Source organism: Geospiza fortis, unplaced genomic scaffold, assembly GCF_000277835.1.
Source record: "Geospiza fortis unplaced genomic scaffold, GeoFor_1.0 scaffold279, whole genome shotgun sequence".
Classification (NCBI taxonomy): Eukaryota; Metazoa; Chordata; class Aves; order Passeriformes; family Thraupidae; genus Geospiza; species Geospiza fortis.
In genome coordinates this window covers 3331441-3356063 of record NW_005054352.1, presented here as the reverse complement: position 1 = coordinate 3356063, position 24623 = coordinate 3331441, and the positions used below count along the sequence as shown (strand labels likewise).

The window sequence follows — 24623 nt, the reverse complement described above, 5'->3', positions numbered from 1 at the left end:
CTTAAATGGTTCATCTGTCTCTCTGTGACATTTTCAGGGCCAGCTTTTATTTTGCTTCTGTAGCTTCTGGTTTCCTATTAGGAGATAGAAGATAGACTTCCCACTCCTACAGTCATCATAGTTACTGTGTTTTGATTGACATGCGTTTGCCTTGACCAGAAATTATGTCTTGCTTGTATACAACCTCCCCATTCCTTTGTACTCTCTTGCCATAAATAATGCTTGTTGTCAGGTAAGACATTTCCAGTGTCCTATTTTCTTGTTTTAGAGCTGTGTTCTGTGGTCTGTGATTGACCAGTATACCTTTTTCTTCTCCTCCAAATAATCAATTGTAAAATCAGCAAGAGGGGAAATACATGTCAACCATATCATGTGGTGCTTTCTGTCACCTGCCAAACACAGGAAAAGGTATGATCAAACAGAATCCTGCTTGCCAATGATACATACCTTAAGACAGTAAGTGTTTATTTGGCAACATACTGGGCTCAATTTGATTGATATTTCCAGAATGAAAAACTGTTTGGAATGAAACATTGGCAAGTCCAGCAGAGTATGAGAATTACAGAATGAAGTCCTGCCAGAACAGATTGTTGTGGACATTCCTGTGGATTACAAGATGTTGCACAATGGAGGTGAGATTGTAAAAAGCATGTTAATCAGGCAAGAGAGAATATACAGTTCTAAACAAATAAAAGAAGAAAAAAATTGTATGCACAGACTCTTCCAAAAAGAAACCTGATCCCAAGGGGGATGGCATACTTTTTAATAAGGGATAGCCATCAAGCCCATCTTTGCTCAAGTTACTTTTTTCTTTTTCTTTTTTTTTTTTTTTTTTCCTTTTTAGGATGTTTCTGTGCCAGCAGGGAACAGGCATCACTTAGGTTTGTGTTCTGGGGTCAGATTGGAGTTAAAAGATGCTGCAAGTTACAGCTAAAATGTGTGCTATATATTTTATTCAAACTAGAACAAAACCAATGGGTTGTTTGTAAGTGTGCTTAGAAGGCAGTGTAGTGTTGCAGAATAGTGCTGTGTGCCTGAAAGTCAATTAGAATTAGATAATGTTGTCCTTTTAGAAATGTATAGTTTAAACAGTGGTTGCATGTAGTGATACTGAAAGTAAACTTTCTAACACAGTTTGAAGTGTTAGAATGCAGGCATTCTTTATTACAGTGCTGGACACCTTCAGAGGCATTTTCCTCCAATCCAGTGTCTGTTGTGAAACGTGACAACAAGGTCTTTATTCCATCATGATCATACATATTCATTAGAATGTACTTCCTAGCTAATACATATGCTTCACTTCTAGAACCAATTTACAGGCCTCCACCCCTTACTAGGAGTCGTTTGATGGTCCTCAAGTGTTAAATAAAGGGGTCTCTGGTGGTTGTATTCACCGAGTGCCCCCAGTATTGTAAACCTTGCCTGGAAATTCTCTGAGGGCATGTGCAGTTGTTTCTTGTAACTTGGTCACAAAAATTAGGTTCCTTATTATCTTTCTATCCACCGGTTCAAGCTATGTTTAGCATCCTGTATGCCTACTTTTACATTCTTTTATCTAATTTGCTAGCTAGTCTTTAAGCTATATTTTGAAATTTCAAGGGAACTGAAAATTTCCATTCTCTCTGTTGTCTGTCAGTAGTTTCCCCTCTGGATAAACCTAGAGAATATTCCCTTTTCTTTTATGGAGCCTTTCTTTGTGGAACAAACACATGTCTTAAAAACAGACAGGAAAGAAAATGCGTGCTGTATTGCACCTTTAAAGCCAGTAGTATGACATCTAGGACATAGAGAAGTAGATCCTATAAAATTTTTGTTCTCCTGAGCACCCTTATTGAAATAGACCCAAAAGAATGGAAGGCCGATAGAAGATCTGTCTAGATGCTGCTACCGTAGGCATGGGCAGTGGTTTTAAGTTACTGTCCTGTGCGATGAAGAACAAAACAAGCATCCAGTGCTTCTCCCTAACACTGCCTTCAGCTGTTTTCAGATAAGGAGTCTGCCTGAGCTGGATATTGTTTCTGCATGCTTGGAAATCTGCAGTGTTTGCTTTGTCCTGATTCTTGTTCGGTCTTTGAAATAAAATGAAACTTTAAGCATCCACAATATTCTGTGGTAAGGATTTTCAAAGGTTGCTACTCTTGTAACAAACTCTTTGCTAACACCACTACTCTTTGCTAACACTACTCTTTTGCTTGTTACTTACTAGCTTTGTTAGATGGCTTCTGAAAGAGGTGGTGAAAGATGACTTTTGTCCACTGTTACACCATACTTGGTTTTTTAGACTTTGAATATTTTCCCCTAAATTATGTTGTATCTAGCCTGAAAGGTCTTAGTTTACTTTGTTATTAGTCATAAAACTTCTGTTGTACCATATCTTTGTCCTTTCTTCTTTTTCTACTTGGAAACTTTTTCAGGTCTCCCTCTGAATAGAGGGAACTAGAGCTACACAGTATTTAGTTTGAGAAAACCTCTCATTATTCTCATAATGCCATGTATTCTGCTTTATCCTTCATATGATAACTAATGTCTAGTATGTAATTTACTGTGGGGACTTCTACTGAGCTGAGTTCCTGTGGATTAGTCTGCCATAACCTTGAGATTGTCACTCTTTAATAGTACGGTACTGGGCAGCTCTGAACAGTTCTTTTTAATGTGACATTCGGTTTGTACATAAGTTAATCTACTTTTGTCTATACTGGATTTCATTTGATATTGTTGTAACTCAGTTTTGCAGGGTCCTTCTGCAGTTCATGCACAGTCAGCTGTTGCAGTTTTTACATCTGTCATGGCTGATTTCTACACCTCATTGCTCACTCTTTTTCCCGTGCATATTTTTTGTAATGAAATAGTGTAGCTTCCAGAAGAGATTCTGCAATGGAATACAAGAGAACTCCACTCATTGCAAGAAGCTAATTGCTATCTAATAAAAAAGTAACTAATTTCTCCTAAGCTTTGCTTTCAGGTTTTTTCTTGTTTGTTTGTTTGGGGTTTTTTGTTTTTGTTTTGATTGCTTACTTCTGCGAAGACCTTTTGCAATGGGTTCTTAAATTCTTAAAACCTGTGGGTGAAAGATATTGTCAAAAGCCTTTTGGAAGTTCAACTAGAGTGTATCTATTTACCCATCTCTATCTATATGCTTGGCCTCTTTTAAGAACAGCAAATTTGTAAGGCAGAATTTTCTTCTGTTTAACTACTTCCAAAGCAGTGACTTTCTACCCAAGTGTCCCTTAATTATCTTATTTCTTAGTTTCTATTAATTTTTCTGGTAGTGACTTGTAGTCTCATCTCACATCTCCTTTTAAAAGTTGACATCACATTTGTTACACAGCTGTTCTGAAAAGTGAAAACTGTTTTTAAAATGAGATTTTCAATTACTTTAATTTACTGAATGTTTTTATTCAGTTATTCCATCCATAATCTTTCAACATTGTGAACTGCAGAATGTCAACTATTGTATCTTGAGTAACTGAGCTGAGCTGAACGGAGGCAAACAAATCAATCAAACACTAAACTTTGAAAAAAATCAGATGCTTTTGTGGATATGCTGCGCTCCAATGAGCCAAGCATAAATTAGCAGCTTTAAGCTGGGGAAGTGCCCCTACCCCTCTTGGAAATTAGTAGACCCCTTCCCTGCAGGATTGGGCTGCAGCATAAGCTGTTTTCTCATGAGCAACTAAGCCCCATCTTGCACAACTGGCAGTTTTACTAATGGGGTGTAGAGTGAAACTAATGCAGATACATACAGAGTAGATGTATGTAAAAGCAGATTAACTTCTTTTGTTTTTAAAGTATTATACTCCAAGAAGTATTCATGAGGTAGCAGTTTAATAAAGTCTCAGTAGTCTCTTGGTAAGAACATTGAAAATGTTTCTGTGTGTACCCAAGTTATATCAGTAAGGCTGACAGACTAGATGTGTCCTGTCACCACCACACAACATGAGCTCCAGCCCTAGCTAGGCTGGCAGTATTAATTGTGATATTCTGTACAGTTTTCTTCCTTGCTCCTTTGTAAACAAAATAATTTGCTTTCCATGAATTGAAAGCGCAATATCAATAGGATTTTAGCCATACCTAATTGAAATAAAAGTTAGCTCCTGGAGGATACATGCATGACAATATCTGGAATTACTTTGACACTTCTGACATGTGCCCATCACCACATCCTCTCATTACTCCTTTCTGCCTGTCTGATCAGGCTGAATGTTTTCTTCAGCTTGGAGTAGTTTAGATTTCCATTGTCAGTGAACAACACACCCCTACCCACAGTCAGTTTTAGATCAGTGCATGATGAGGGTTGCCAACTGACAAATCACAAAACCATCATCTGGAATTAACAGAGTTGCAGGGCTTTGTTTTCTACTAGAGTTAACTATTCTGTGACCCAAAAGGGTCCTGGACTCTGTTGGCATCAATAAATGGTTCTACCATTGCAACAGACTGCTCTTTTGGAAGCTTTGTTGTATATAAATGCTGTTCCAATTGTGTGAAATTTGAGCAATTTCCATTTCTTGTGTGGCAAATAGAAATATTAATCTGACAAACATAACTGCACAGAGAGCAGTTCTAGTGGTGGTTGAAATTTTTATAGTTATTCGGATGTTTCTTGTCTTGTACGACTCTGACACAATGTTTCAAAATAGAAATGAAAATCCATTTATAAAGAAAAATACATCATTTTATCCAATGCATTGATGTCATTTTAGCTGACAATCTTTTTCCTATTTCAGTGTTTTGGTATCAATGTATTAAATAAATGTAGAGTAGAAACTTTTATCCTTTCTCCAAGAAAAAACACTTTCAGGCATTCTCTCAACCCTGAGGTTGTAAGATTCAGCTTTCCAAATGAGAAGATCACCAAGGAATGTTCTTTATATGTGTGGAATAGATAGGATCTGAGAGCTGTAACTTGTTGATCATTAGTTTTAGTAAATTTAGATGTTTTGTAATGAATTGAGTATCAGATCTCTTTGGCTTGTCTCTGTAGGGTAAAGTAATTTGGAAGCTTAAGTTAGTTCTTAGCTTAATGAGATTAACTACACTTAAACAAAAATATGAACCTTGCTGGAGTCTAGGTTAAAAAAGGATTAAGTGTAGTTACCATTAAATACAATAAAATATTCCAATGAATCCAGTGAAAGCTGAATTGAATCTTCTAGCATTTTGAAAAATGGTACAGCAGGAGAGACATGTATATCTGAATTAATATCATTTTGGTGTCACTTTTTTTGTCTGTTTGTTTTATTATTGTGATTGCAAATAGCAACTTTACATGGAATATTGCAAATCTGTGCGAGACATATGCTATGCTAGAATAGAGTTCCTTGGTATGCTGTAATACTTCTTAAATCCTTACTAAATGTTACTTATGATTGTGTAGCTGTTTTATTTCTTGCTATATTTGAATGCTACACGATGCAAATATTTTTTGGTCTCATTTACTCATTACTTGCTTTTTGTTTTGGTGTATCTGTAGATGCTGTCAAAGAGAATCTTTTGTTTGCTTACTATTAAACTGTTACATGAACAGGTGTTCCTCTAGTTGTCTTATCACAGTCAACGGCCTTACATATGGAGACATAAATAAAGAATACTGACAAACCTAACTTTTACACCAAAAAAAGTATAATCTTTTTCAAGTATAAGCAATAACCAAGTAAAATAGATGAATATGTCAGTAACCTGGCATTCTGGACCAGTTGCGTGCTTCTCTGTATTTGGTTAAACATGTTGTACAGAGTGGAAGATACCAGATTTTGCTGGAGTACAAAGTTGAGGAAGTGTGATCTAGGTTAACTGTATAAGAGAGTTGGATTTACTGCCTACACACCCCACATAGATGAACTTAAATCAGTCTTAGATATTCCCACGAGTCACTTCTTTATTACTCTTTGGTAAATTATATCGGTAATAGAAGAGGAAATTGCTTAAATCAAGTCTCATGAGAAAGTCAGTTCAATGAAAACATTGTACTTCCTATGACCAGTAAGAGCTGAATTCAGGTTTGTAAGACAAAGTACAGCATGAAAAGGTTTATTGCTGGCAATATAAATGTTCGCTGTAAACAGTATGACTAGTGTAAGTCACCACATTAGTCATTTTGAACAGTATAAATTCCCTTGCTATTAATGTGCTTAGGAGTTTTATATTGATGTTTAAATAACTGGATGCAGATATAACAGTATTTCTACTGTTGTAGAAGAACTACCTGGTTCTTAAATCTTTTACTCATGCAAGTAACTCCATTAGGTTAGACTGCTCTTGATTTATACCTCTGAAATTCATTAGTTTCAACCGTTGTTTCTGACTTGCAGTTTTGTAAGTGAGAAGGTACTTGATCCCATGGGACTGGGTAGATGTTTACAAGTTTCAGGACAGGGATGATGCCTATGAAATATTTCAGGATCAAGATTTAAAAGGAAATGAATATGCACATTGTTTGTTGTGACAATTTTCTTGCAGTAGTTGAAAAAACAAAACCTGTTAACTGACCTTTATGCTGTTCGCATGAATGAAGTAGCCTGGTCAGAACTTTGTCAAACCTCATTCTTATGCTTTATTATAATTACATGTATAACAGCACAGGTGAAGAAACAAACACATAGCTAGTAATGTATGGTATATGGCAGTTCTATTTGTTACTTCAGCAAATATTCATGTCACTGCATGAGTATGCATCCTCACTTTACATTTGTTTTGTGATGCAATATAAAATAGGTTTGGAAGTCAATAAAATAGAGGCAAAGCTCACTTCAGTTAATGCAGTATATAATTTAGACATTTTAAATTACAGATTATTGAGTTAGGAAAGGGAAAAAAGGATTTCAGAAGGCAGTGGCAGTTTAGTTGACTCCTCAAAATTAAAGGTTAAAGGTATTTGTTTCCTTTTCATGGCTTCATCAAAATGATGACTGTGGTACTGAAACAAGCATGACCATAGTGCCTAACAGCTTCTTTGCAGATAAAAAAAAATGTTTGTTATGACTTGAACTTTCAAATGCATGATGACTGCATTGAAGTCACTTTAAAAACTGCAGAGGTTACTTTTGTTTGTTCAGCATAATATAAATACACTTTGTTGCACTCTTTTTTACTTGCAGAAACAAGGTGGTGACTCACTGGGGTTCACAAAAAGGGGCATAAACTACCAGTTTATATTATGTTGGTTTTTGTATTGAAAAGAAATTATAGAAAAGATGAATGAGAATGAAGGAAATAATTTATTTCCTTTTGAGCATTTTAATGAAAAATGTAATGTTGCCTGGAACTGCAAGCTCATGGTCACAGGTTTGCTGTGTAATATTGCATTACTTTATTTGACAGGGATGTGAGCTTCCCAGTCGCTGCAGTGCTCACAAGGCAAAGCTCACAGCTGCAGTTATTAATGCCTGTAATTACTGTACTTGAATTTTAACATGTCACATGACAAATGTGGAAATGGCTTTCTTCACCATCTGCCCCCAGATGTTTTAGGCTGATATATCTGTTGGAGTCTACAATTCATAAAAACCCCTCTACCACTGTCTGTCCAATAATAAAAGACCTGTGTTCATCAATTTTTAGCTATTTTTGAACATCATTCTAATAGTCAGAACCTGTTTATCAGCCCTAGAGAAGAGGTGGCTGAAACCCTTACAGACCTTCAAAGAAATTTTTCAATACTATAGTGACATTTTTTCAGTTTAATGCTTGAACAATCAACACAGTGTCCAATATATCTTCCGCTTCTCTCTTTTTATTCATTCTTAACATCACTGAGGGCATATCTGTATGCCCTCATCTGTAGGGAAGTGTTCAAAGGGTGCCAATACACAGCACAGCTCAGATATTGTCCTCCCATAAAGACTGATGTGTGTTCTTCTCAGAGCTGCAGCTACAACAGAGAAGGGTAGGGGTCAAGCTCAAGCTCTACTTGTGTCATAACTTTTGCAAAGAATATGTATTTACTAGGGGCTCCTGTTACCTGCAGCATGTAAGGCTTTGCTGCTCACCCATGTAGGACTCAAACATCATTTTCGCAGTGTCTTTATTCAGGGCAGCTTTTCCTTGGCTTTACTTACCTGATGGGTCTTTGGGATTTCTCTTTTTGTGATTTGGCTTCAATATTGCTTTTTTTCCTGCACTTTTAGAAGTAGCACCATTTTTAATTAAATGTGATCAAAGCATAATTTATTTAATTTAAAAATCAGTTAACCTCTCCCACTTTTCAGAACTCAGTAAGGCAGAGAGTTCATAGTTTCAATAACAACAGGATTTACACAAACATAATCTAAAAAAAGATGCCACAGTCATGTTTGGAAGGATTGTTCCTCCTCTATAGTAGTGTAGATTCAATTAATAAATCTTACTGTGATCTAGCATGTATTAGAATTAAGGCTATGATACAGTTTGAATTTATTCTTTCTAATAGCTAAATTAATCTTACCTGCTGATTTGTACTAAAACTTGTTTGTGTTAGAAACTTTCTGAGTTTTTAAAATTATATAAAACACTTTATATTGCTATTTGGTTGTTAGGTTTTTTCTCTTTATTTTTCAAAGTAATTCCATGTGCTAAATAAGGTTACCAAAAGAGCACTAAAGTACTGTAATTTCAAAAAGCAGGAGTTTCATTTGACAATATTTGTTTTAAAATACAACTGTACAAAGTAACCTTTATGCAGAAAGTGTAATGTAGGAAGCTTTTTCCAATTCACCTCAACTTTTAAAAGTAATGGATCAGTTAGGAGTCTCAGAGGAAACATAATTCGGTTTATGTTGCTAAATCTATTTTGTAATATAATTTAGTACAGCATTTCTCTATATATAAAAGTAGAACTTTGATTTAAAAAAATAGTTTAGAATAAATCTAACTAGGAATTTAGAATTCCACATTTAAATGTAGATTTTCATTTTTATTAAATTATATTTTAGAATTGAGACTATAAATGTGCTTAAGTTATATTCTGTAATGCAGCAGAAAGCCTGGAAAAGTAAAATTATGAGAAAAACTACTTTTAGAGGTAATCCCAAATGAAATAGATCAACTATCTTGGTTTGAGACAGTGGGCACTCTGAAATGAGTAACGTACCCCTTGATTCCAACCAATCCCTTTCCACCAGTGAGGAACAAGATATGAGTAGATACAAGTGAAAAAAATGCCAAAAACCTGTTTAGTAACAGGATGCCAACAGGCAAGGGGAAAAAAAGTAAGTAACTTTTTGACAGCAAACTGCTAAATCTCATGGCCCCCAGGGAACAGAGAGAGGCCCCAGTGCTGGAAATACCCTTTCGCAAGGCGTGTCCAGCTGGAGGTGGCCGCATGGCTGGAGGACAAGGGGAAGGTGGTGTCACGCCTTCCCTTCCAAGGTGGCACCCTCCAGACAACCACATCTTTCCCTCTGGAGCAGGAAGCCAACAGACTTGAGCTGGCTTGACCAGCAGGCACCTGTGGAACTTGACCAAAGGCAGCTCAAAGCCACCAAATGCAGCCTCTCCAAGATGCGCAAAACTCCCCAAAATTAAAAAAGAATCCGAAAAGGAAAGACAAAACCTTTGCCTGAGCAAAGACCAAACAGCCCATGAAGCATATGTCGCCCGGCAGAGAATCGGAAGCTGCCCATGAGAGAGGATTTAAAAATGACCATGACAGCACTTCCAGGCACACACACAGCATACCTGCCTTGTGGAGTCTTACAGTAACAATTTTTGGGCATAGATGGATATGGAATACAATGACGTAACTGTAAAAAATCCTAACTTTGATACTGAATTAGAATGATATTGAAAATTATAACTGAACTCAGAAAATTGATGTGTTTTAATCCTACTAACAAATATGAAAATTAAAAGGCTGGAGTTTATTTTTAGATTGAAAGAATTAATGTATTACTTGATTCTTAAAACAAAATACAGCAGCATGTAAGCAACAGCAGTGACAATATCTTGAAGAACATAAGGCTGAGTTACTTTATTTTAATGGCTGTTACTAATTTTTGGCATTAGCTATTTGAAAAGCCAGACTAGCTCCAGGCAAGTGCCAGACAACATTTCTCCATTCAATTACTGAAACATAAATGAAAAATACAAAAGAAGGCTAAAATGGTGTATTTTAATTCAGGAAGGTGATATGCTTTCCTCTCCATTCGAAGTGAATGAGAAGAAATGCCAGTAGTTAAATAGTAAAGTGTTGTGTAACCACCATGCTGAAGAGAGGCAGTTTGATTTACTTCTAAGGTATTGTGATGTTTCTGCTGAAATTGCTATGTGGTTTTTTTTTTAACTTCACTCTTTTGCAGTTTTCTTTATTTTTCATATGCAGATGGTTCAAAAGGGAATCTTAATTTTTCCATTTGAACTATCATGTCCTCCAGACTGAAGATTCAGTAAACTGGGCTAGAACTCCTGCTTACAGTATAGCCTTTTTTCCATCTAAGAGACTCAAAAAAATTCTTCAGGAAGAAGGGATGTATGTTATACCAAGCCCAACTTGTTCAGAGTTTCACTATTCAGGAGCAGCAACATTTTGCAGACATCATATCCATTTAAAATAAACCTGAAGAAAAGGGAATATGGTAGAAGCAGATACGAATCTTGAGAACAAGGTTCCTACCTCTATCATACAGAGATATCTCCACAATATGGGCAGTTGAATTTCTGTAAGTTAACCAATTAAAAAAACCTTTCAATTTCATACCGTGTTTGGGAGAGACAGAGCCCTCATCTCAGTCTGCACCTCAGATGTCTGAGCAGCTCTGCTGCTGTCCTCATGGTGATTGGTCCTCCAGCCTCAGTGTGCTGGAGATCTGTCAGGGCTGACCCAAAAGTGGGGTTTTGGAGAAAACAGCTGGAGACTGAGAAAGTGTGGTCACCACTGTAGTATCTTACAGTGAAAAAACCCCATCCTCGTCCCCCCAAAACCTCCACTACACAGTTCTGTTTCTTGCAATATAAGTTGAGTTTAGGTTCCAGGTCTGGAATGAACATGACCTTACTAGGTATGGGTGCTTTAATTTGGGTGGAGCAGTGAACAGCTAACAGTTTCTGCAGACCTTTTTTGCCTCTAAATGCTGAAGCAGAATACTGGTTTTAAGATGCTTAAGACTTGCTTGTCTGGAGTGATTCAAGAAGGAAAGGGAGTGGCAATTTTCTGCAGTATCATTGAACCCGTTTACACCTATGGATAACGATGGTGAGCCATTAATAAACAGGGGTCCAAATTAAGGGCCATGAACTCTCCTTGTAAGATTTTAGATTCACATTTTAAGTGCATTTTTTACCTGGTCTTGTCAGACCTCGTAAGATTCCTATGGGCTCGCTTTTCAAGCTTGTCTTGGTCCCTCTTAATGGTGTCGCTTTTGTCTGCTGTGTCAGCTTGGTGTCTTCTAGGCCATTCTGTCATCCTGTTATTCTCTGTGTGCTGGGTTTACCAACAGGGAACTAAACTCCAAAATCCCACTTGTGCCCACCCCTTCTGATAATGGAGGGACACTAAGGAGAGATTATGTGATGAAAATAACAATTTACTAAAATCACAGTAACCACAGCAGTATTAATAGTAAAAAGTATTCAAAAAGAAGGTGGCTTACCCATAAAAAGAACATTCACCACCAGAAACAAAGAAAAACACTTCTTAAAGGTGCCACCAGGTGTGGTCTCCAAACAAAGGCAATATGGTGATGAGAGCTTCCACAGTATAGTGTTCTCTCCCACCCTTCCACCCAGCCCAAAAAGAGTGGAAAGCAGGGACAAAACAAAACCTGGAAGGTAGTTCATGTGGAAAAAGGAATTGTGCAGCTGCTGGCTAAGCTCAGTCCTCTGCACTTGCTTGAACTGCTGCCTCCAACTCTGCTGCCTGGAGCTGTCCACCTCAACACCTCAACTCCCATAGTAGAGCTGCAGAGGGAAAGTGGGAGGAGGGAAAAAATACAGGTGGGCAGCAGAAGAGACCAAGTTCACCATGGTTTAAGAGCACAGTCCATTCTGCTTTTGTGACCAAGGCAAGAGTGGTGAATTCCCAGTTTCTGGCCCTGGCTTTTTCCGGCTGAAGCTATGCCCCCCAGGCATGATATGGGTGGTATCAAATAAACAATGCTAAAAACTCCACCCCCTTTTCACTTTAACTGGGACACTATGAAAATGTTTTAAATGTTGTCACATTATACAGAGTACACCAGGAATTATATTTTGGAGACAAATGAAAATGCTTCAATCCAAAAAAAGTGTAAAAGTTTGAAGTAGAGTTGAAATTATTTTTTTAAAATGAGATGATAAGAGTGAACTTCATAAAATTTCTTCATCTCTCTGTTTTTGATATTTTCTTCTGCCAAGGGCTTTAAAACTTCAGAAATTTTTTGCAGTTCTAAAAAATGGGAAGTGTCATACCTTCATCTCCATGTGAAATATGATCCTGTGCCTATTTATAATGATTTATATTCTCTGCACAGGGGTAGCTGATGTGTGCTTCTTTGCCTCTTTTAGTATCTTACTGAGTTCAAAATCATATCTATACCTGATCTGTCTTCCTTTCCAAATCCATTTAGGAGCAAATTCATTAAAGTCCAGGAGAAACAGGGAATCTTGCAGTATGTCCTCCAGTTCACCAAATCAGTAGCATTTTGTTTACTATTCATCCCTCTGGGAGAAAAGCACTTTGCACGTAGATGTTTAGATTTGCCTCTTAAAAAAAATAATTGTTTACTGGGTAAGAAGCATCTCTTAGGTTTTTGCCCAGTAACTGGAATGACTTCCCTGCTCTTGTTCAGCTGCATAGAAGTTTCAGTCAGTTTAGTTTCAGAGCTTAGTCAGATACATCAGTTTGGTGACCATATAACTATATTTAAAGTATGTTTAACAGGCATCTTTAGCATTTGTATTTCCTTACAGACTTCATGGGGACACAATACACATGAAGATTAATTCATTCAGCAATTATGTTCTAAATTATATTACTGTTGCCCCTTGACTGTAAAACAACATATGGAAGAAATATTTTTCAAGAGCAAGCTTAGAAAGTTTGGTTCTTGTTTCATGTTATCTTTAAAATTAACACATTTTCTCAACTTTAAATAGAAAAAAAAGACCTGATAAATATAAATTTAGTGTAAATGGGTGGATGATTTGGTTTTAGGAATGCCACAGTGATATTTGGGATTTTTAGTTCCTGGAAACTGAAATAATTCCTGGGAATTATTTCGTCCTTGAATAAACATAGTACAGTACAACTAAAATGTATGTATAGATCTGTTGACAATGTTTATCTACAAAGACTACTTCTAAAGATATTAGGACTTCTCTACACCCACTGTCCATTCTTTTTCCTTTGGCCAGGCAATATTTCCCTATTTCTTTTTTAAATAAATCATGCCCTCTGTTTAAAAAAAAAGGAGAGTATAAGGATTTCTCAAGGATATATGAGTGAAACTGCCAGCAGTCTGTAGCAGTAGTAAAGCAGTTAGCTCTGGTGTTTCTGTCTTCAGACTGCTTTTCTCTGAGAATGCCTCTAGGATCTGGGAGTTAGAAGTATAAAAAACTATTTAACAAGATCATACACAATGAGAAGTTTTATTGTGCTGTAGTTACATGGTTTAATTCTTCTTCCTAGTGGTCCAAGGAATTGGAAGGTCTAAGTAAATTCCCATTAAGGTAAGAGAAGGCAAAAAAGATTTTAGTAATGCTGGTGTTACTTTGCTGTGAAAGGCACTGGCACTTTGTGAATATGAATTTAATTACACTTAAAAGATTTGGGCTTGTTTTAATTCCTTGTCAATTATGAACTAAAGCTGTAGATCTCACAATTCTAAATGATCACTATTGTTATCAGAAAAAAATGGTGTTTGGAAGATATTGCATTGCAATTACCATACATAATTCCAAGGGCTTAATTCTGTCTTCTCAGCCCAAGTTCTCAGAGGGAGGAGATCTGAACAAGGATTACAAAGCCTCATGCTGTCTCCCTTGGGATGGAAGCATGCAGATATCTCCAGTATGTTCCATGAATGGCTAGTTCTGCTAAACTGTAGAACTTCCAGGAGTACAGTTAGATAAATTTAGGTAATCTCCTAAATTTGCTGGTTTGGATACCCTCAGAGTGGTGAGCTAGAGTTAATCTTTAGTAAATAACTAAATAAATAAACACCTTAAACTAGTGCAAGACAAAACACTGAGGACTGGATGATACTGAGACCTTTGTAGCGCAAAACAGGATGGATACTTATTTTTGTTGTAATATGGCCTTTCTGTTTAAACAGTTCTGTGAAGTTGTAAAATCCAGTTGCCTGTCTGAGCTGAGTCTTTTCAGTAAAGTGTGCCTTCGTAGACACACAGACAAAGTAGTGGGTTTCTAATGCACTCTGAAGGCAGCAAGGTCTATAAAAGTTCAGTTACCTTTATAGGTTACTGGTGGGGTGAGTATGCACTTTACAGGTCTCTGAAGACTGACGAAGCAAGACTAGCATCACTTCAATCTTAGCTAGCACTAGCACTTCAATCTTATTTGTGACTAATGATAAGTCCAGGAAACATCCAGAAAGTAACTGATTACATCCCTCTGTCTCAGGGAAGCATGCCGTCACTTGCACTTGCACTAAGCTTGGCACCAGATTTCAGTGATTGTTATAAATAATAGAAATGTAGAAAGAGTGCAACAGTAACATGATGCTACTGGACTGTGCTACAGGCTTTTAAAATCAGGATAAACTTTAGTTGCTGTAGTCAAAAGTAATGGAGTAGAACAGAGTAGAGGAGACTAGAATAGGGTAGAATAGAATTGGAAGGGATCTACAGTGCTCATCTAGTTGACAAATTCAGGGCTGACTAACAGTTCCAGCACATTATTAAAGGCATTGTCCAAATGCCTCATAAATACTGAGAGGCTTGAGGCATTCACAGACTCCCCCAAAAGCCTGTTTGACTATACTCTTGGTAAAGAAAGTTCAGTGTGAACCTCCTTTGATGCCATTCTGAACCATTCTGACAGATCCCTGAATCCTAGTGGGAAGAGATCACCCGCTTCATCTCCTTGTCCCCTCCTCAGGAAGCTGTAAAGAGCAATGAGGTTACACCTCAGCCTACTATTCTCCAAGCCAAAGGGCTCAGCCCCACTTCACAAGCTATGCCTTCCAGGCTATTCCCCAGCTTTGTTGGCCTCCTCTGGACACATTCAAGGACCTTTACATTCTTCTTAAATTGTGGGGTCCAGACCTGCAGAGAGTACTCTAAATGAGGCTTACCAAAGCTGAGTATGATGGGATAACCACCTCCTTTGTCTGGCTGGTTATGCAGTATTTGAGGTACTCCAGGATGCAGTTTGGCCTCATGGTTGCCCACATATATGGCTGACTCACACTTAGCTTCATGTGAGCCGGCACCCACAGGTTGCTGTCTGCAGGGCTGTGCTCCAGCCACTTCACTCCCATTTTACACTTGTCCTGGTGTTACTTAATCCCCAGTGCAGAATCCAGCATTTCAGCTTTAAATTTCATCCCATTAATCATAGCTGTGATCTATCCAGATGCATGTACAAGGCCTTTAGTCTCTCAAGAGGATCAACAGCAGCTCCCAGTTTGGTATCATCAGCAAACATGCTAATGGAGCATTTAAATCCTATGTCCAGATTGTTGTTAAATATATTGAACAGAGCTGGTCTTAGGACTGAGCCCTGAGGAGCAGGACTGTTGACTGGCTACCAGCCAGATGTAACCCAGTTCACTACAACTGAGCTCGCCTCTGTTGTGGAGGTGTGCCAGTTCAGCTGGAATTGCCTTTCAGAGAGAAGGCAGCATGAAAATTAGTCTACTACTGATATACTCATTAGTCTTAGACAAACCAATTCCTACTTAATTTATGATAAACTAAATTGATTTAACGGAATGTTTTGGTATTTTTGTTACGCTAGACATAAGTTACTCTTCCAAAATAAAGATATTGATGGACCACCCACACAGGCTAGTGTTAATATCCTAGATCCAGTTTTCCCTGTTAAGTGAATTAATTTAAATTGTTGCTTTTTTCTATCAATATCAATGTTGTCTTTGTAGTCTACTTACAAATTTTCCCAAGATTTTTGTTTTTCTAATATTGTAAATATTCTTGGAATTTGTGAGTGACTTACTTCCAGTTCTCTTCAAGTCTTTACTGCGAGCTCTCAAGTTTCCTGCATGTGTATTCTTATAGATGCAAATTAAGAAATCTGAGGGTTTTTTTAAGGTGAAAGTTTTCAAGTGTTGCTCCATCCTCTTTGGTGTTATCATTTAGCTCTATTTGGAAAGCCAAGCCTGTTTCATGAGGTCACTTTGAGTTTTAACTTAAAATGACAGTAGTCTCAATTGTCCCTTTTTTGCTCATCATTGAGGAACTTGAAACTAAATTATGAAGTATCTTACAAGATTTGCAGTGCGCTAGTTGGTAAAATTCCAAATGAGCTGGAGGGGCATTCTCCCAAAGACAAGGAGACTGAATATTGGTTTGTAGGTGAGTGAAACTGAAGTTTCAAGTTAAAAATGAAGCATGAAAGCAGACGTATTGATGACTCTGGAAAGGAAGATTTATTTTTCAAATTGTGAAGGCCATGTCACTTCAGTATTTATATTTCTATTGTGTACTGAGGGGATGAGTAAGAAGCATTTATATTGCATCATTTGAAATTTGCATATTATCCTATGAAGTTACCATTTCCATCTTTCTTTCTTGTACGTTTTGCTCTCATTTGATAGAACAGGAAAACTATTCCTGCTGTGAATGTCCTTTTTAAAATTTAATTGTATAAGTAACCAAGTCTAGTGTGTTTTACAGTACATTTCAAGAAAACTAAATGGAATGCCATTTAATGATTTTATACTTGCTGTTTGAGGACAAGTTTGGATATAGATTGATATAGAATTACCTGAAGTACTGCATATAAATTAAACATTAAAAAGGTAGATATAGCCAGACTAAGCAACTCAGTTATAATCTTTGGTTATGCAATTACTGCCTCAAGGATACTTCATCTACTTCATATCATATGTCCTTCTTTTGAAAGATGATCAGTGAGTTCAAGTAACATTTCAGCTCAGAGGAAATTGCATAATTTATAGACTTTCCAAAATGAAAAACAGGAAACCAGTTTCATTAAATTAAGTCTTCCACTCCTTTTTTTTTCTTTTCTGCTCTTACAGATTGGAACGTTGAAGGACTACTACCACTTCTACCATAGTAAAACAATTAAAAGGTCAGTTCTCTCAAGTAGAGGTACCCACAGCTTCATTTCAATGGAACCAAAGGTAAGAAAATCCATGCATGTGTCTGAGGAAAAAGCCTTTGCATTTTTTATATGAAATACTATACCAGAGGACATTCACCTGAATGGCATATAGCATTACAAGAATTACCCTATCTGTTTTCTAAGGTTCTACTTCTCATTAAAACAAAGTGAAGAAGATACCATGCTATTGAGTGTATGCTATTCTTGGAACAGAAAGTGCACGATTGTTCCTAGATGAGTACTTGAATTTTGATAATACACTAATTACTGTGCTTCTCTGCAAAACCACACACGGAAGATCTATGTCTGCAGATTTCTTCTGTGAAGCAACCAGTTTTAAAAATAAAAATGGGCAATGTGGGATGGTACACTGTTCAGAGGAAAGTTTCTCTTGCTTTCTTTCTTGTCTTCTTCTGGACTTGGTCTACAAGGGATTAAAAACAGTACTCTTTTCTGTGGTCCTTTTGGTAGTTTAACTGATCTTAATTTTAAGATCTGTATGAAAAATGGTGCCATTTTTTTGTAGGATACACTATAATAGGTAGCTGTCAACACAATTTAATTACTGGTTTATAGTTTAATATAATATCTTCATGTATCCTACCCACAACACACTTTTGTTTGAATTCTTTAATTTCAGTGATTAGTAGCTTATTCACTGACTGCAGAATTGTATTGCCTCTGGTTTTCTTTTAGAAAAAAAGTTTGGTGAGGATCCCATTAGCTTTTTTATGCTGTTCATGCAATGAAGTCTTGCCAACAAACCCCCAGGCCCCTGGTGTGGTAATAACAGAGTGAAGCTTTTTTAAATTATTGGATGATGAATGTTCTCTGTGAAGGGTTTGTCAGGTTTTACTCAACAAATCATTTATGAGAAATAAAAGTTACTGGTGAAAGAGTTTGAACACTGTACAAATTGAGCATCATATAGGAATACTTCTGCCATCTGGAAAACTGTGTTTAGGTCTGAAGTTCCTCTTGAGGATGGGACAATACTAGGAATGTACACAAAAAAACTGTGCTCAATCGTCTGTTGATAAGCCTGAACTGCTTAACCGTTTGAGAGCACCAGCAGCTCTGCTGAGCAGTGTATACTGAGGGTTAGTATAAAAGTGGTCAGGACCCAAATCTCCATTCCGATGAGTACTGAGACCCACCACTCAAACAACAAGCATGTAGAATAGGTAAAAATGCAAAAGGAAGGGTAAGTGTTCATATCTGCATCAGTCCATGCTCTTTCCATATGCACAGAGGTGGAGCGATTAACACACCAATGCAGAAGTTTACATGCATGTACCACCGTAAACTGTGATGTTACACCCAGCTTCCAGATACCCCATCTGCACCTCTGGCAGGCAGTCCAGACTACTTTGGCTAGAATAGTGAGACACTCTAAGGCAGAACACAGCAGAAAATCAAAATTATCATTTATTTATTATGCCGTTTATGTCTTGTCTCCAATCTGTGCTGGTTTTGGTATAGACTTTCTAAATTTCGGAACCATTACCATTACCATTACTTTGTGACTGCTTCACTGAACCCAGGTTTGGGAACTCTTATGCGGCTGCAGACATGTCAATAAATGGACATGTATTTGTAGCATAAAGACTACTTTGTCCTCACTGTGTATAACATTTAATGATTATTAAAGCAGACTGGCAAGTTAATTATTCTATATAAGCTAGTTATTTTAAAACAAAAGGTTTAATATTATATAAGGCATATTGCATTGCTGAGAATTTGAAAGTACTGCACACTACTGTATTTATAAGTGGAATGGTATCTAATGCCAATATTTGCTGCAGATTAGTCAGCATGGGTATTTAGGAACAAAGAAACACAGAGGTTTGTTTACTTTCCAAATAATTTAATGATAATTCACTTAATGCTGAAAAAGCTCTCCCTTTTACATGTACGTGGAATTAGCCTGTTCTATGTTGCTTCAAACATGGATCATTAATTTGCTCCTTTACAAAATTTTTAAGGATGGAATTCTGACTGAGTGGCAATTTGTTATGTAAATAGCCTGCATATAATGGAAGAAATGATGAAACTTGGTATTTCTGAATTATTTTCATGGATAGTGTTTGATTTCATTGTGTGACTACACAATGAAAGATGTAGAACTAATAGAAAATCTTGTTATTGTGGATTTAAATTAATGAATTGTTTTGAAAATCTTTTGTTCGATTTTCTTCTTCTGGAAAAGCCTCTTGACACTGTTATAAACAATATGAATAGATGCAACAGGGAACATAATAACTGGGTGTGGCACTTAGTACTGTGGCCTAGTTGATAAGATGGGGATTGATCAAAGGTTGGATTTGATGATCTTTGAGGTATTTATCAGCCTTTTGTGATTCTGTGATAAACTGAAGACATGTGGGTTGCACATTTTTACACTTTCCCTAGAGTTAGCCTGTATTAACCTCATATCATCTGTATTTAGATGAAAAGGTAAAGGATATGCAGTATAACACAGTTTTGTCAGTTGTCATCCATGTCCTTACCTAGCAGTGCTATATGTTGTCATTTAGCGAAGAAAAAAATTAAACAGTTCTAGGAAAAGATGCACAAGAAAGGCTGTAATTTCCTTAACATAGATTGTAATGGGGAAAATTTGAAACAGGTTTATTCGCATCATCTTTCTCAGCCAGTGAATAGTTATGTGGGGGTTTTGCATATCCTAATGGGAAGACACAGAAGTGGAAGTCTGTGGATTTAAAGGAGAGATCAAAGCCAACTGAATGAAATATATTAACAGAGGTTTCTGGTCTCCCCAGCCGATGTGCTGTTTGTGGTTGGCCTTTGGCAGGGGTCAATGAGAGCACCAAACCACGAATCAAGAGCTTTTTTTAGCTTCAGAGTTTGCTATGCAAAGTTATTTTGGTGATACCACAATGCATGAAACAATGGGAATAGGAGCAAAAAATAAGTGGGAAGATGTACAGAATGAGTCCATAATTGAAAGGTATCAGGAAGCTCTAATTCAGCTATTAAATAGTTGAGTGTATTGATGGTAGACAATCTGCTGAAATCAGACTATTACAGCATTTCCAGGGCTGAGAAGAAAGAGCAGAGGCATGCCTCTGGGTTTGCTGCAGTAGTGAAATCAAGAGTCACAAAGTGGGAAACATTTTAAGCAAAGATTGTAACTGCAGTCTGAAGGCCAGACTTTTCATCAATAAAAACAATAAGGGAAACCAGGTGGAGCTTTTCTGTTAATAAAGAGATTGCAATTCCAATGAAATGTCAGAGTTGAGGTGTCTGTGCATGACAATGGTATATGCAAATTAAATGGACAGCACAGCTGGAATTTTTATTTTATTTATCTTTTTATTTTGAACTGCTACATAAAATGAAGAGTTTTTAGTGAAGAGCTGTGATAATCAAATTTGTGATTCACATGGTAAAAAATATCCCACAGAATAGGTAGCATAGATAATCCTAGAGATGACTGTTCTTAAGGTAATAGAGGGCAGATAAAGATTGATAATATACTCAAATAGATGTACTAAAGTTTGTTCCGTTTTTCTCATGAGGTCCCCAGAGTCTCCCATCACAACCGAGATCTGAAAAAGACATCTGGCCCACAGTAATGCTAAAAACCATGGAATGAATTTGTTTTCCTGTTAAGTGTGACATCAGCCAACTTTGGAGCATAGTGCATCTTAATCAGTCTCTACTAAGATGGCATCTCATATTTTTCTAATTTTAATGAATTATGGGTAGGTTTATTTGGGGTTTGAATCCTGTTTGACGGGTCATAAAAACATAAAGACTACATAAGATAGGACCAGAAAGATTTACAGTCTTATTGAAATAAGAAATAAGGCTACCTTTACATAATGAAGATACTCTGCTTGAGCACAATTTTGCAGTAGTGTCATACCTTTGTCAGCTCTACTCCAGGATCAGAATACCTGAGAAAACATTACTCCCAGACACTTATATTTTATGCAGCCTGATCTAACCCCACACAGAGTGTAGGAGAATGATGGAGGAGAAAGCCGTATCTTTGCCAAATCAAGATAAACAGAACTCATGGTACCACCATGTGAAATGCTGGCAAGCATCATTTCTTTGGTGACACCAAATGATATGGGCTGTTTCCAGGGGATAGGAAAGTAATGCCAGAAGCCTGTCCTTATTACTGGTAGAACAGTTGTGTTCATGAGAGCGCAAAGGGAAGCAAAGCTGTAGTAGCCATGAGTAACCTGGGGCTTTTAAAGCCATCACCATGGACTTAAAGCTTAGAGAAATTAGATGAGAATGTTATTATGGGTGAGGTGGTATTTTGTTGTTAAACCTTAGTGAACAAAAAGTTTTTGTTAGACATACAGGATAACACAACAGTTAAACAGTGGGACCAGGTAAGTTGCTGATGTCTGCATGGTTCGCCATAAAATGTACAAACACACAGGGACCAAGAATCAGTAAGATGTTACTTGGTTGCAAAATAATAGGAACCTTCATGCTCTTTTCATGTTCAGAGTTTGACTGGAAGTTTAAGTTCTTAAGTAATCCAATATTTACCACTGTAGTCCCTGTAATTAATTACCTGAAAAAGCTTGTACATGAGCAATCCTTACATCTTAAACTTAGTAAAAATCAAGAATAGGTTTGGCTGTTTTCAAAGAGCCTTTTACTGAGTGAGTTAAAGCATGAACTGAATCACAATGAATGAGAGGGAATAGCAATATCTCTCTATGTGTCCTGGGTTGACTATATGATGCTTTTATCCCCAAATCGTCTCATTGGTTTATGCTGAATAATAATAAGTTTTGCACCTTTAAGACTTGTTGCAGAGAGTGAAAGGGGGGAGAGAAGAATCGCACAGTTCTTTTTTTTTCTTCGCTCAGACATTGCACGTACTCCCCCGCATTCCTCCTCCAGGACTGTGTTGTCTGCGGACAGACAGACGGCACGACAGAGAGCTCTCCTTTTGCTTTTGGTTAGTTTTAGCTGGCTGAGGCAAAGAAGAGTCCCTGGACTGTGGTTTTTCTTTTCCTTTTCTTTGGACCTCTTGGAACCTGCTCTGGACTGAACACCCAGGGAAGCACCGGCAGCTCACACCTGTGGCCACCGGGCCAGGCCGGGCCTGGCCTGTGAGAATTCCAGCACCAGAAGGACTGATAAGAGACTGAGTGAGCTGGGCTGCAACCCGGGGGGTTTTCTCAGTTGGTCATCTCTTTTAGAGCGGCAAGGGGTTTTATTGTTTTAATATTGTTAGGTTCTATTGTTTAATAAACAGCTTTTTTCCACTTTTCTTCAAGGAGGTATTTTCTCCCGGACTGGGTGTGGGGGGGAGGGGCCGATTGAATTTATCCTCCTACTAGAGCCCCTCTGGGGACTCTCTCTCCCAAAATTTTGCTCTAAACCAAGACAATTACTAGAATGTAACATCAGTTTGCAAGGCTAATTTGCCAGCAGACAGTAGACACAGATGAAGCTAGAATAAATTAATCTGATAGCCAAATGCAGAAAGGAGCTACATGGCATCTAATTCCTTCATCTGTGATAAAAGACCTAGTTTTAGTTGAGTTATCAAAATCTCAGTCTTTTCTATCACTTTCAAAACACAATATAGGATTATGGTAATGATTTTTAGAAGAGGTAGAAGTCTCACTTTGCAAATTAATCTTATTTTGAAAAGCCTATACACATGCAAATTTAGGAATGCCTAAAAGTTATTAGTTATGAATCAGTAGTACACAGTTCCAAGACAGACTTCCCCGCATCCAAGATCAACATGTTGGCAGTGGAAGCTTCCTGAGCAGTACCTTCTTCTATCTGTCCATTTTAGGAAGGAGATGTGTTGTCCTTGATGCAGTTGCTTCATCTGAAAACTGATTAAGTTTTTAGATGAATACAGGAGAGGAGCAAAAGAGACCTTTGAGAACATTATGAAGTTGGGTTATCAGGGCAAAGGCTACCACAATAAGGTAGAAATACAAAGCACATTAAAAAATGTGATTCAATATCAAAACAGGCCTGTAAGAAACATGAGAATTTCACATCTATACTGAATTCACAGAACAGATCAAGGCAGTTTTCATGGATCATTGCCTTGTAGATTAGCCTAAATTTCAAACAAATTCCCCTTGCTAGCAACGTGACACGGAAATGACAGGTACTCATGACAACTTTGCTAAGAGGCATCCTTACTGAATTTAAAGGAAAAACACAAGGAAATTTTACAAAAATATGACAGTCTTAAAAATAGTTTTATTCTTTACAGTATAAAACTTAGACAAGATTTATACCTAAATAAAGAGTATTTACTGTTTCACTTAGTGATTTCTCATTTTATTTTTATTTTATTTAGCAATTACTGTCCAGTCTTCATGACACCTCCTAACTCCCACACTTAAAAAATGCTGAGTTACCTGGCGGAAAAAAAAAGCATTCTCCCTCTCAAAAAAAGCCCAGGCTTCTGCCCTTCCTTCACCTATTCCACTGAACAGAGTACCCTACCAAGTGGGGGGAAGCAGAAATCACACATGTAATAGGGAATCCTCATATTTAGAGCAAACTGTAACCTCGCAGAGTAGTAACAGAATAAAGTTATAGCAACAATATGTAATTGTTGGAGGCAGAATTTTCTGATTACAGGCAATTCAAAAGAACTATTAACGAATGCCTGCAATCATAAGACCAGTTTTTGACTCTGAGGTCAGAAATAGGAACACTCATAAGTATCCCTATATGCACACATTAACAGGCCCGGTGGCCACAGGTGTGAGCTGCCGGTGCTTCCCTGGGTGTTCAGTCCAGAGCAGGTTCCAAGAGGTCCAAAGAAAAGGAAAAGAAAAACCACAGTCCAGGGACTCTTCTTTGCCTCAGCCAGCTAAAACTAACCAAAAGCAAAAGGAGAGCTCTCTGTCGTGCCGTCTGTCTGTCCGCAGACAGACAACACAGTCCTGGAGGAGGAATGCGGGGGAGTACGTGCAATGTCTGAGCGAAGAAGAAAAAAAAAGAACTGTGCGATTCTTCTCTCCCCCCTTTCACTCTCTGCAACAAGTCTTAAAGGTGCAAAACTTATTATTATTCAGCATAAACCAATGAGACAATTTGGGGATAAAAGCATCATATAGTCAACCCAGGACACTATGTCACCTGCTTCTGGAGTATTAATTAGTTTCATGTAAACATGAGCAGAGTCCTACAACTAGGATTTTTTTTTTCAGGGCTTTTTGAAATATGAAGTTGCTGTTCACTGATAAGAATTCTAGTAGATCCTGCTAGTTATTCTAACTGTTCATTGTGCAGTAAATTTTGTATTATTTAGTTGGTTGTTTGTTTTCTTTATGGTAATTGAAATCTGTACTTGTAGGGGTGAATGTCATGTTAGTTTTAGTTTAAACTATATTCATCCCTGGGAAATAAGTGTTGCTTCAGCAGG

General features: G+C 37.4%; 1 protein-coding gene across 1 annotated transcript in view; it reads left to right on the top strand.

Moving 5' to 3' along the window:
• Positions 1–24623, top strand: part of PCSK5 (proprotein convertase subtilisin/kexin type 5) — a 229539-nt gene that overhangs the window by 7158 nt on the left and 197758 nt on the right. The window contains 1 exon segment of the mRNA XM_031058930.1: positions 17133–17237. Coding sequence (XP_030914790.1) covers positions 17133–17237 — 105 coding nt within the window.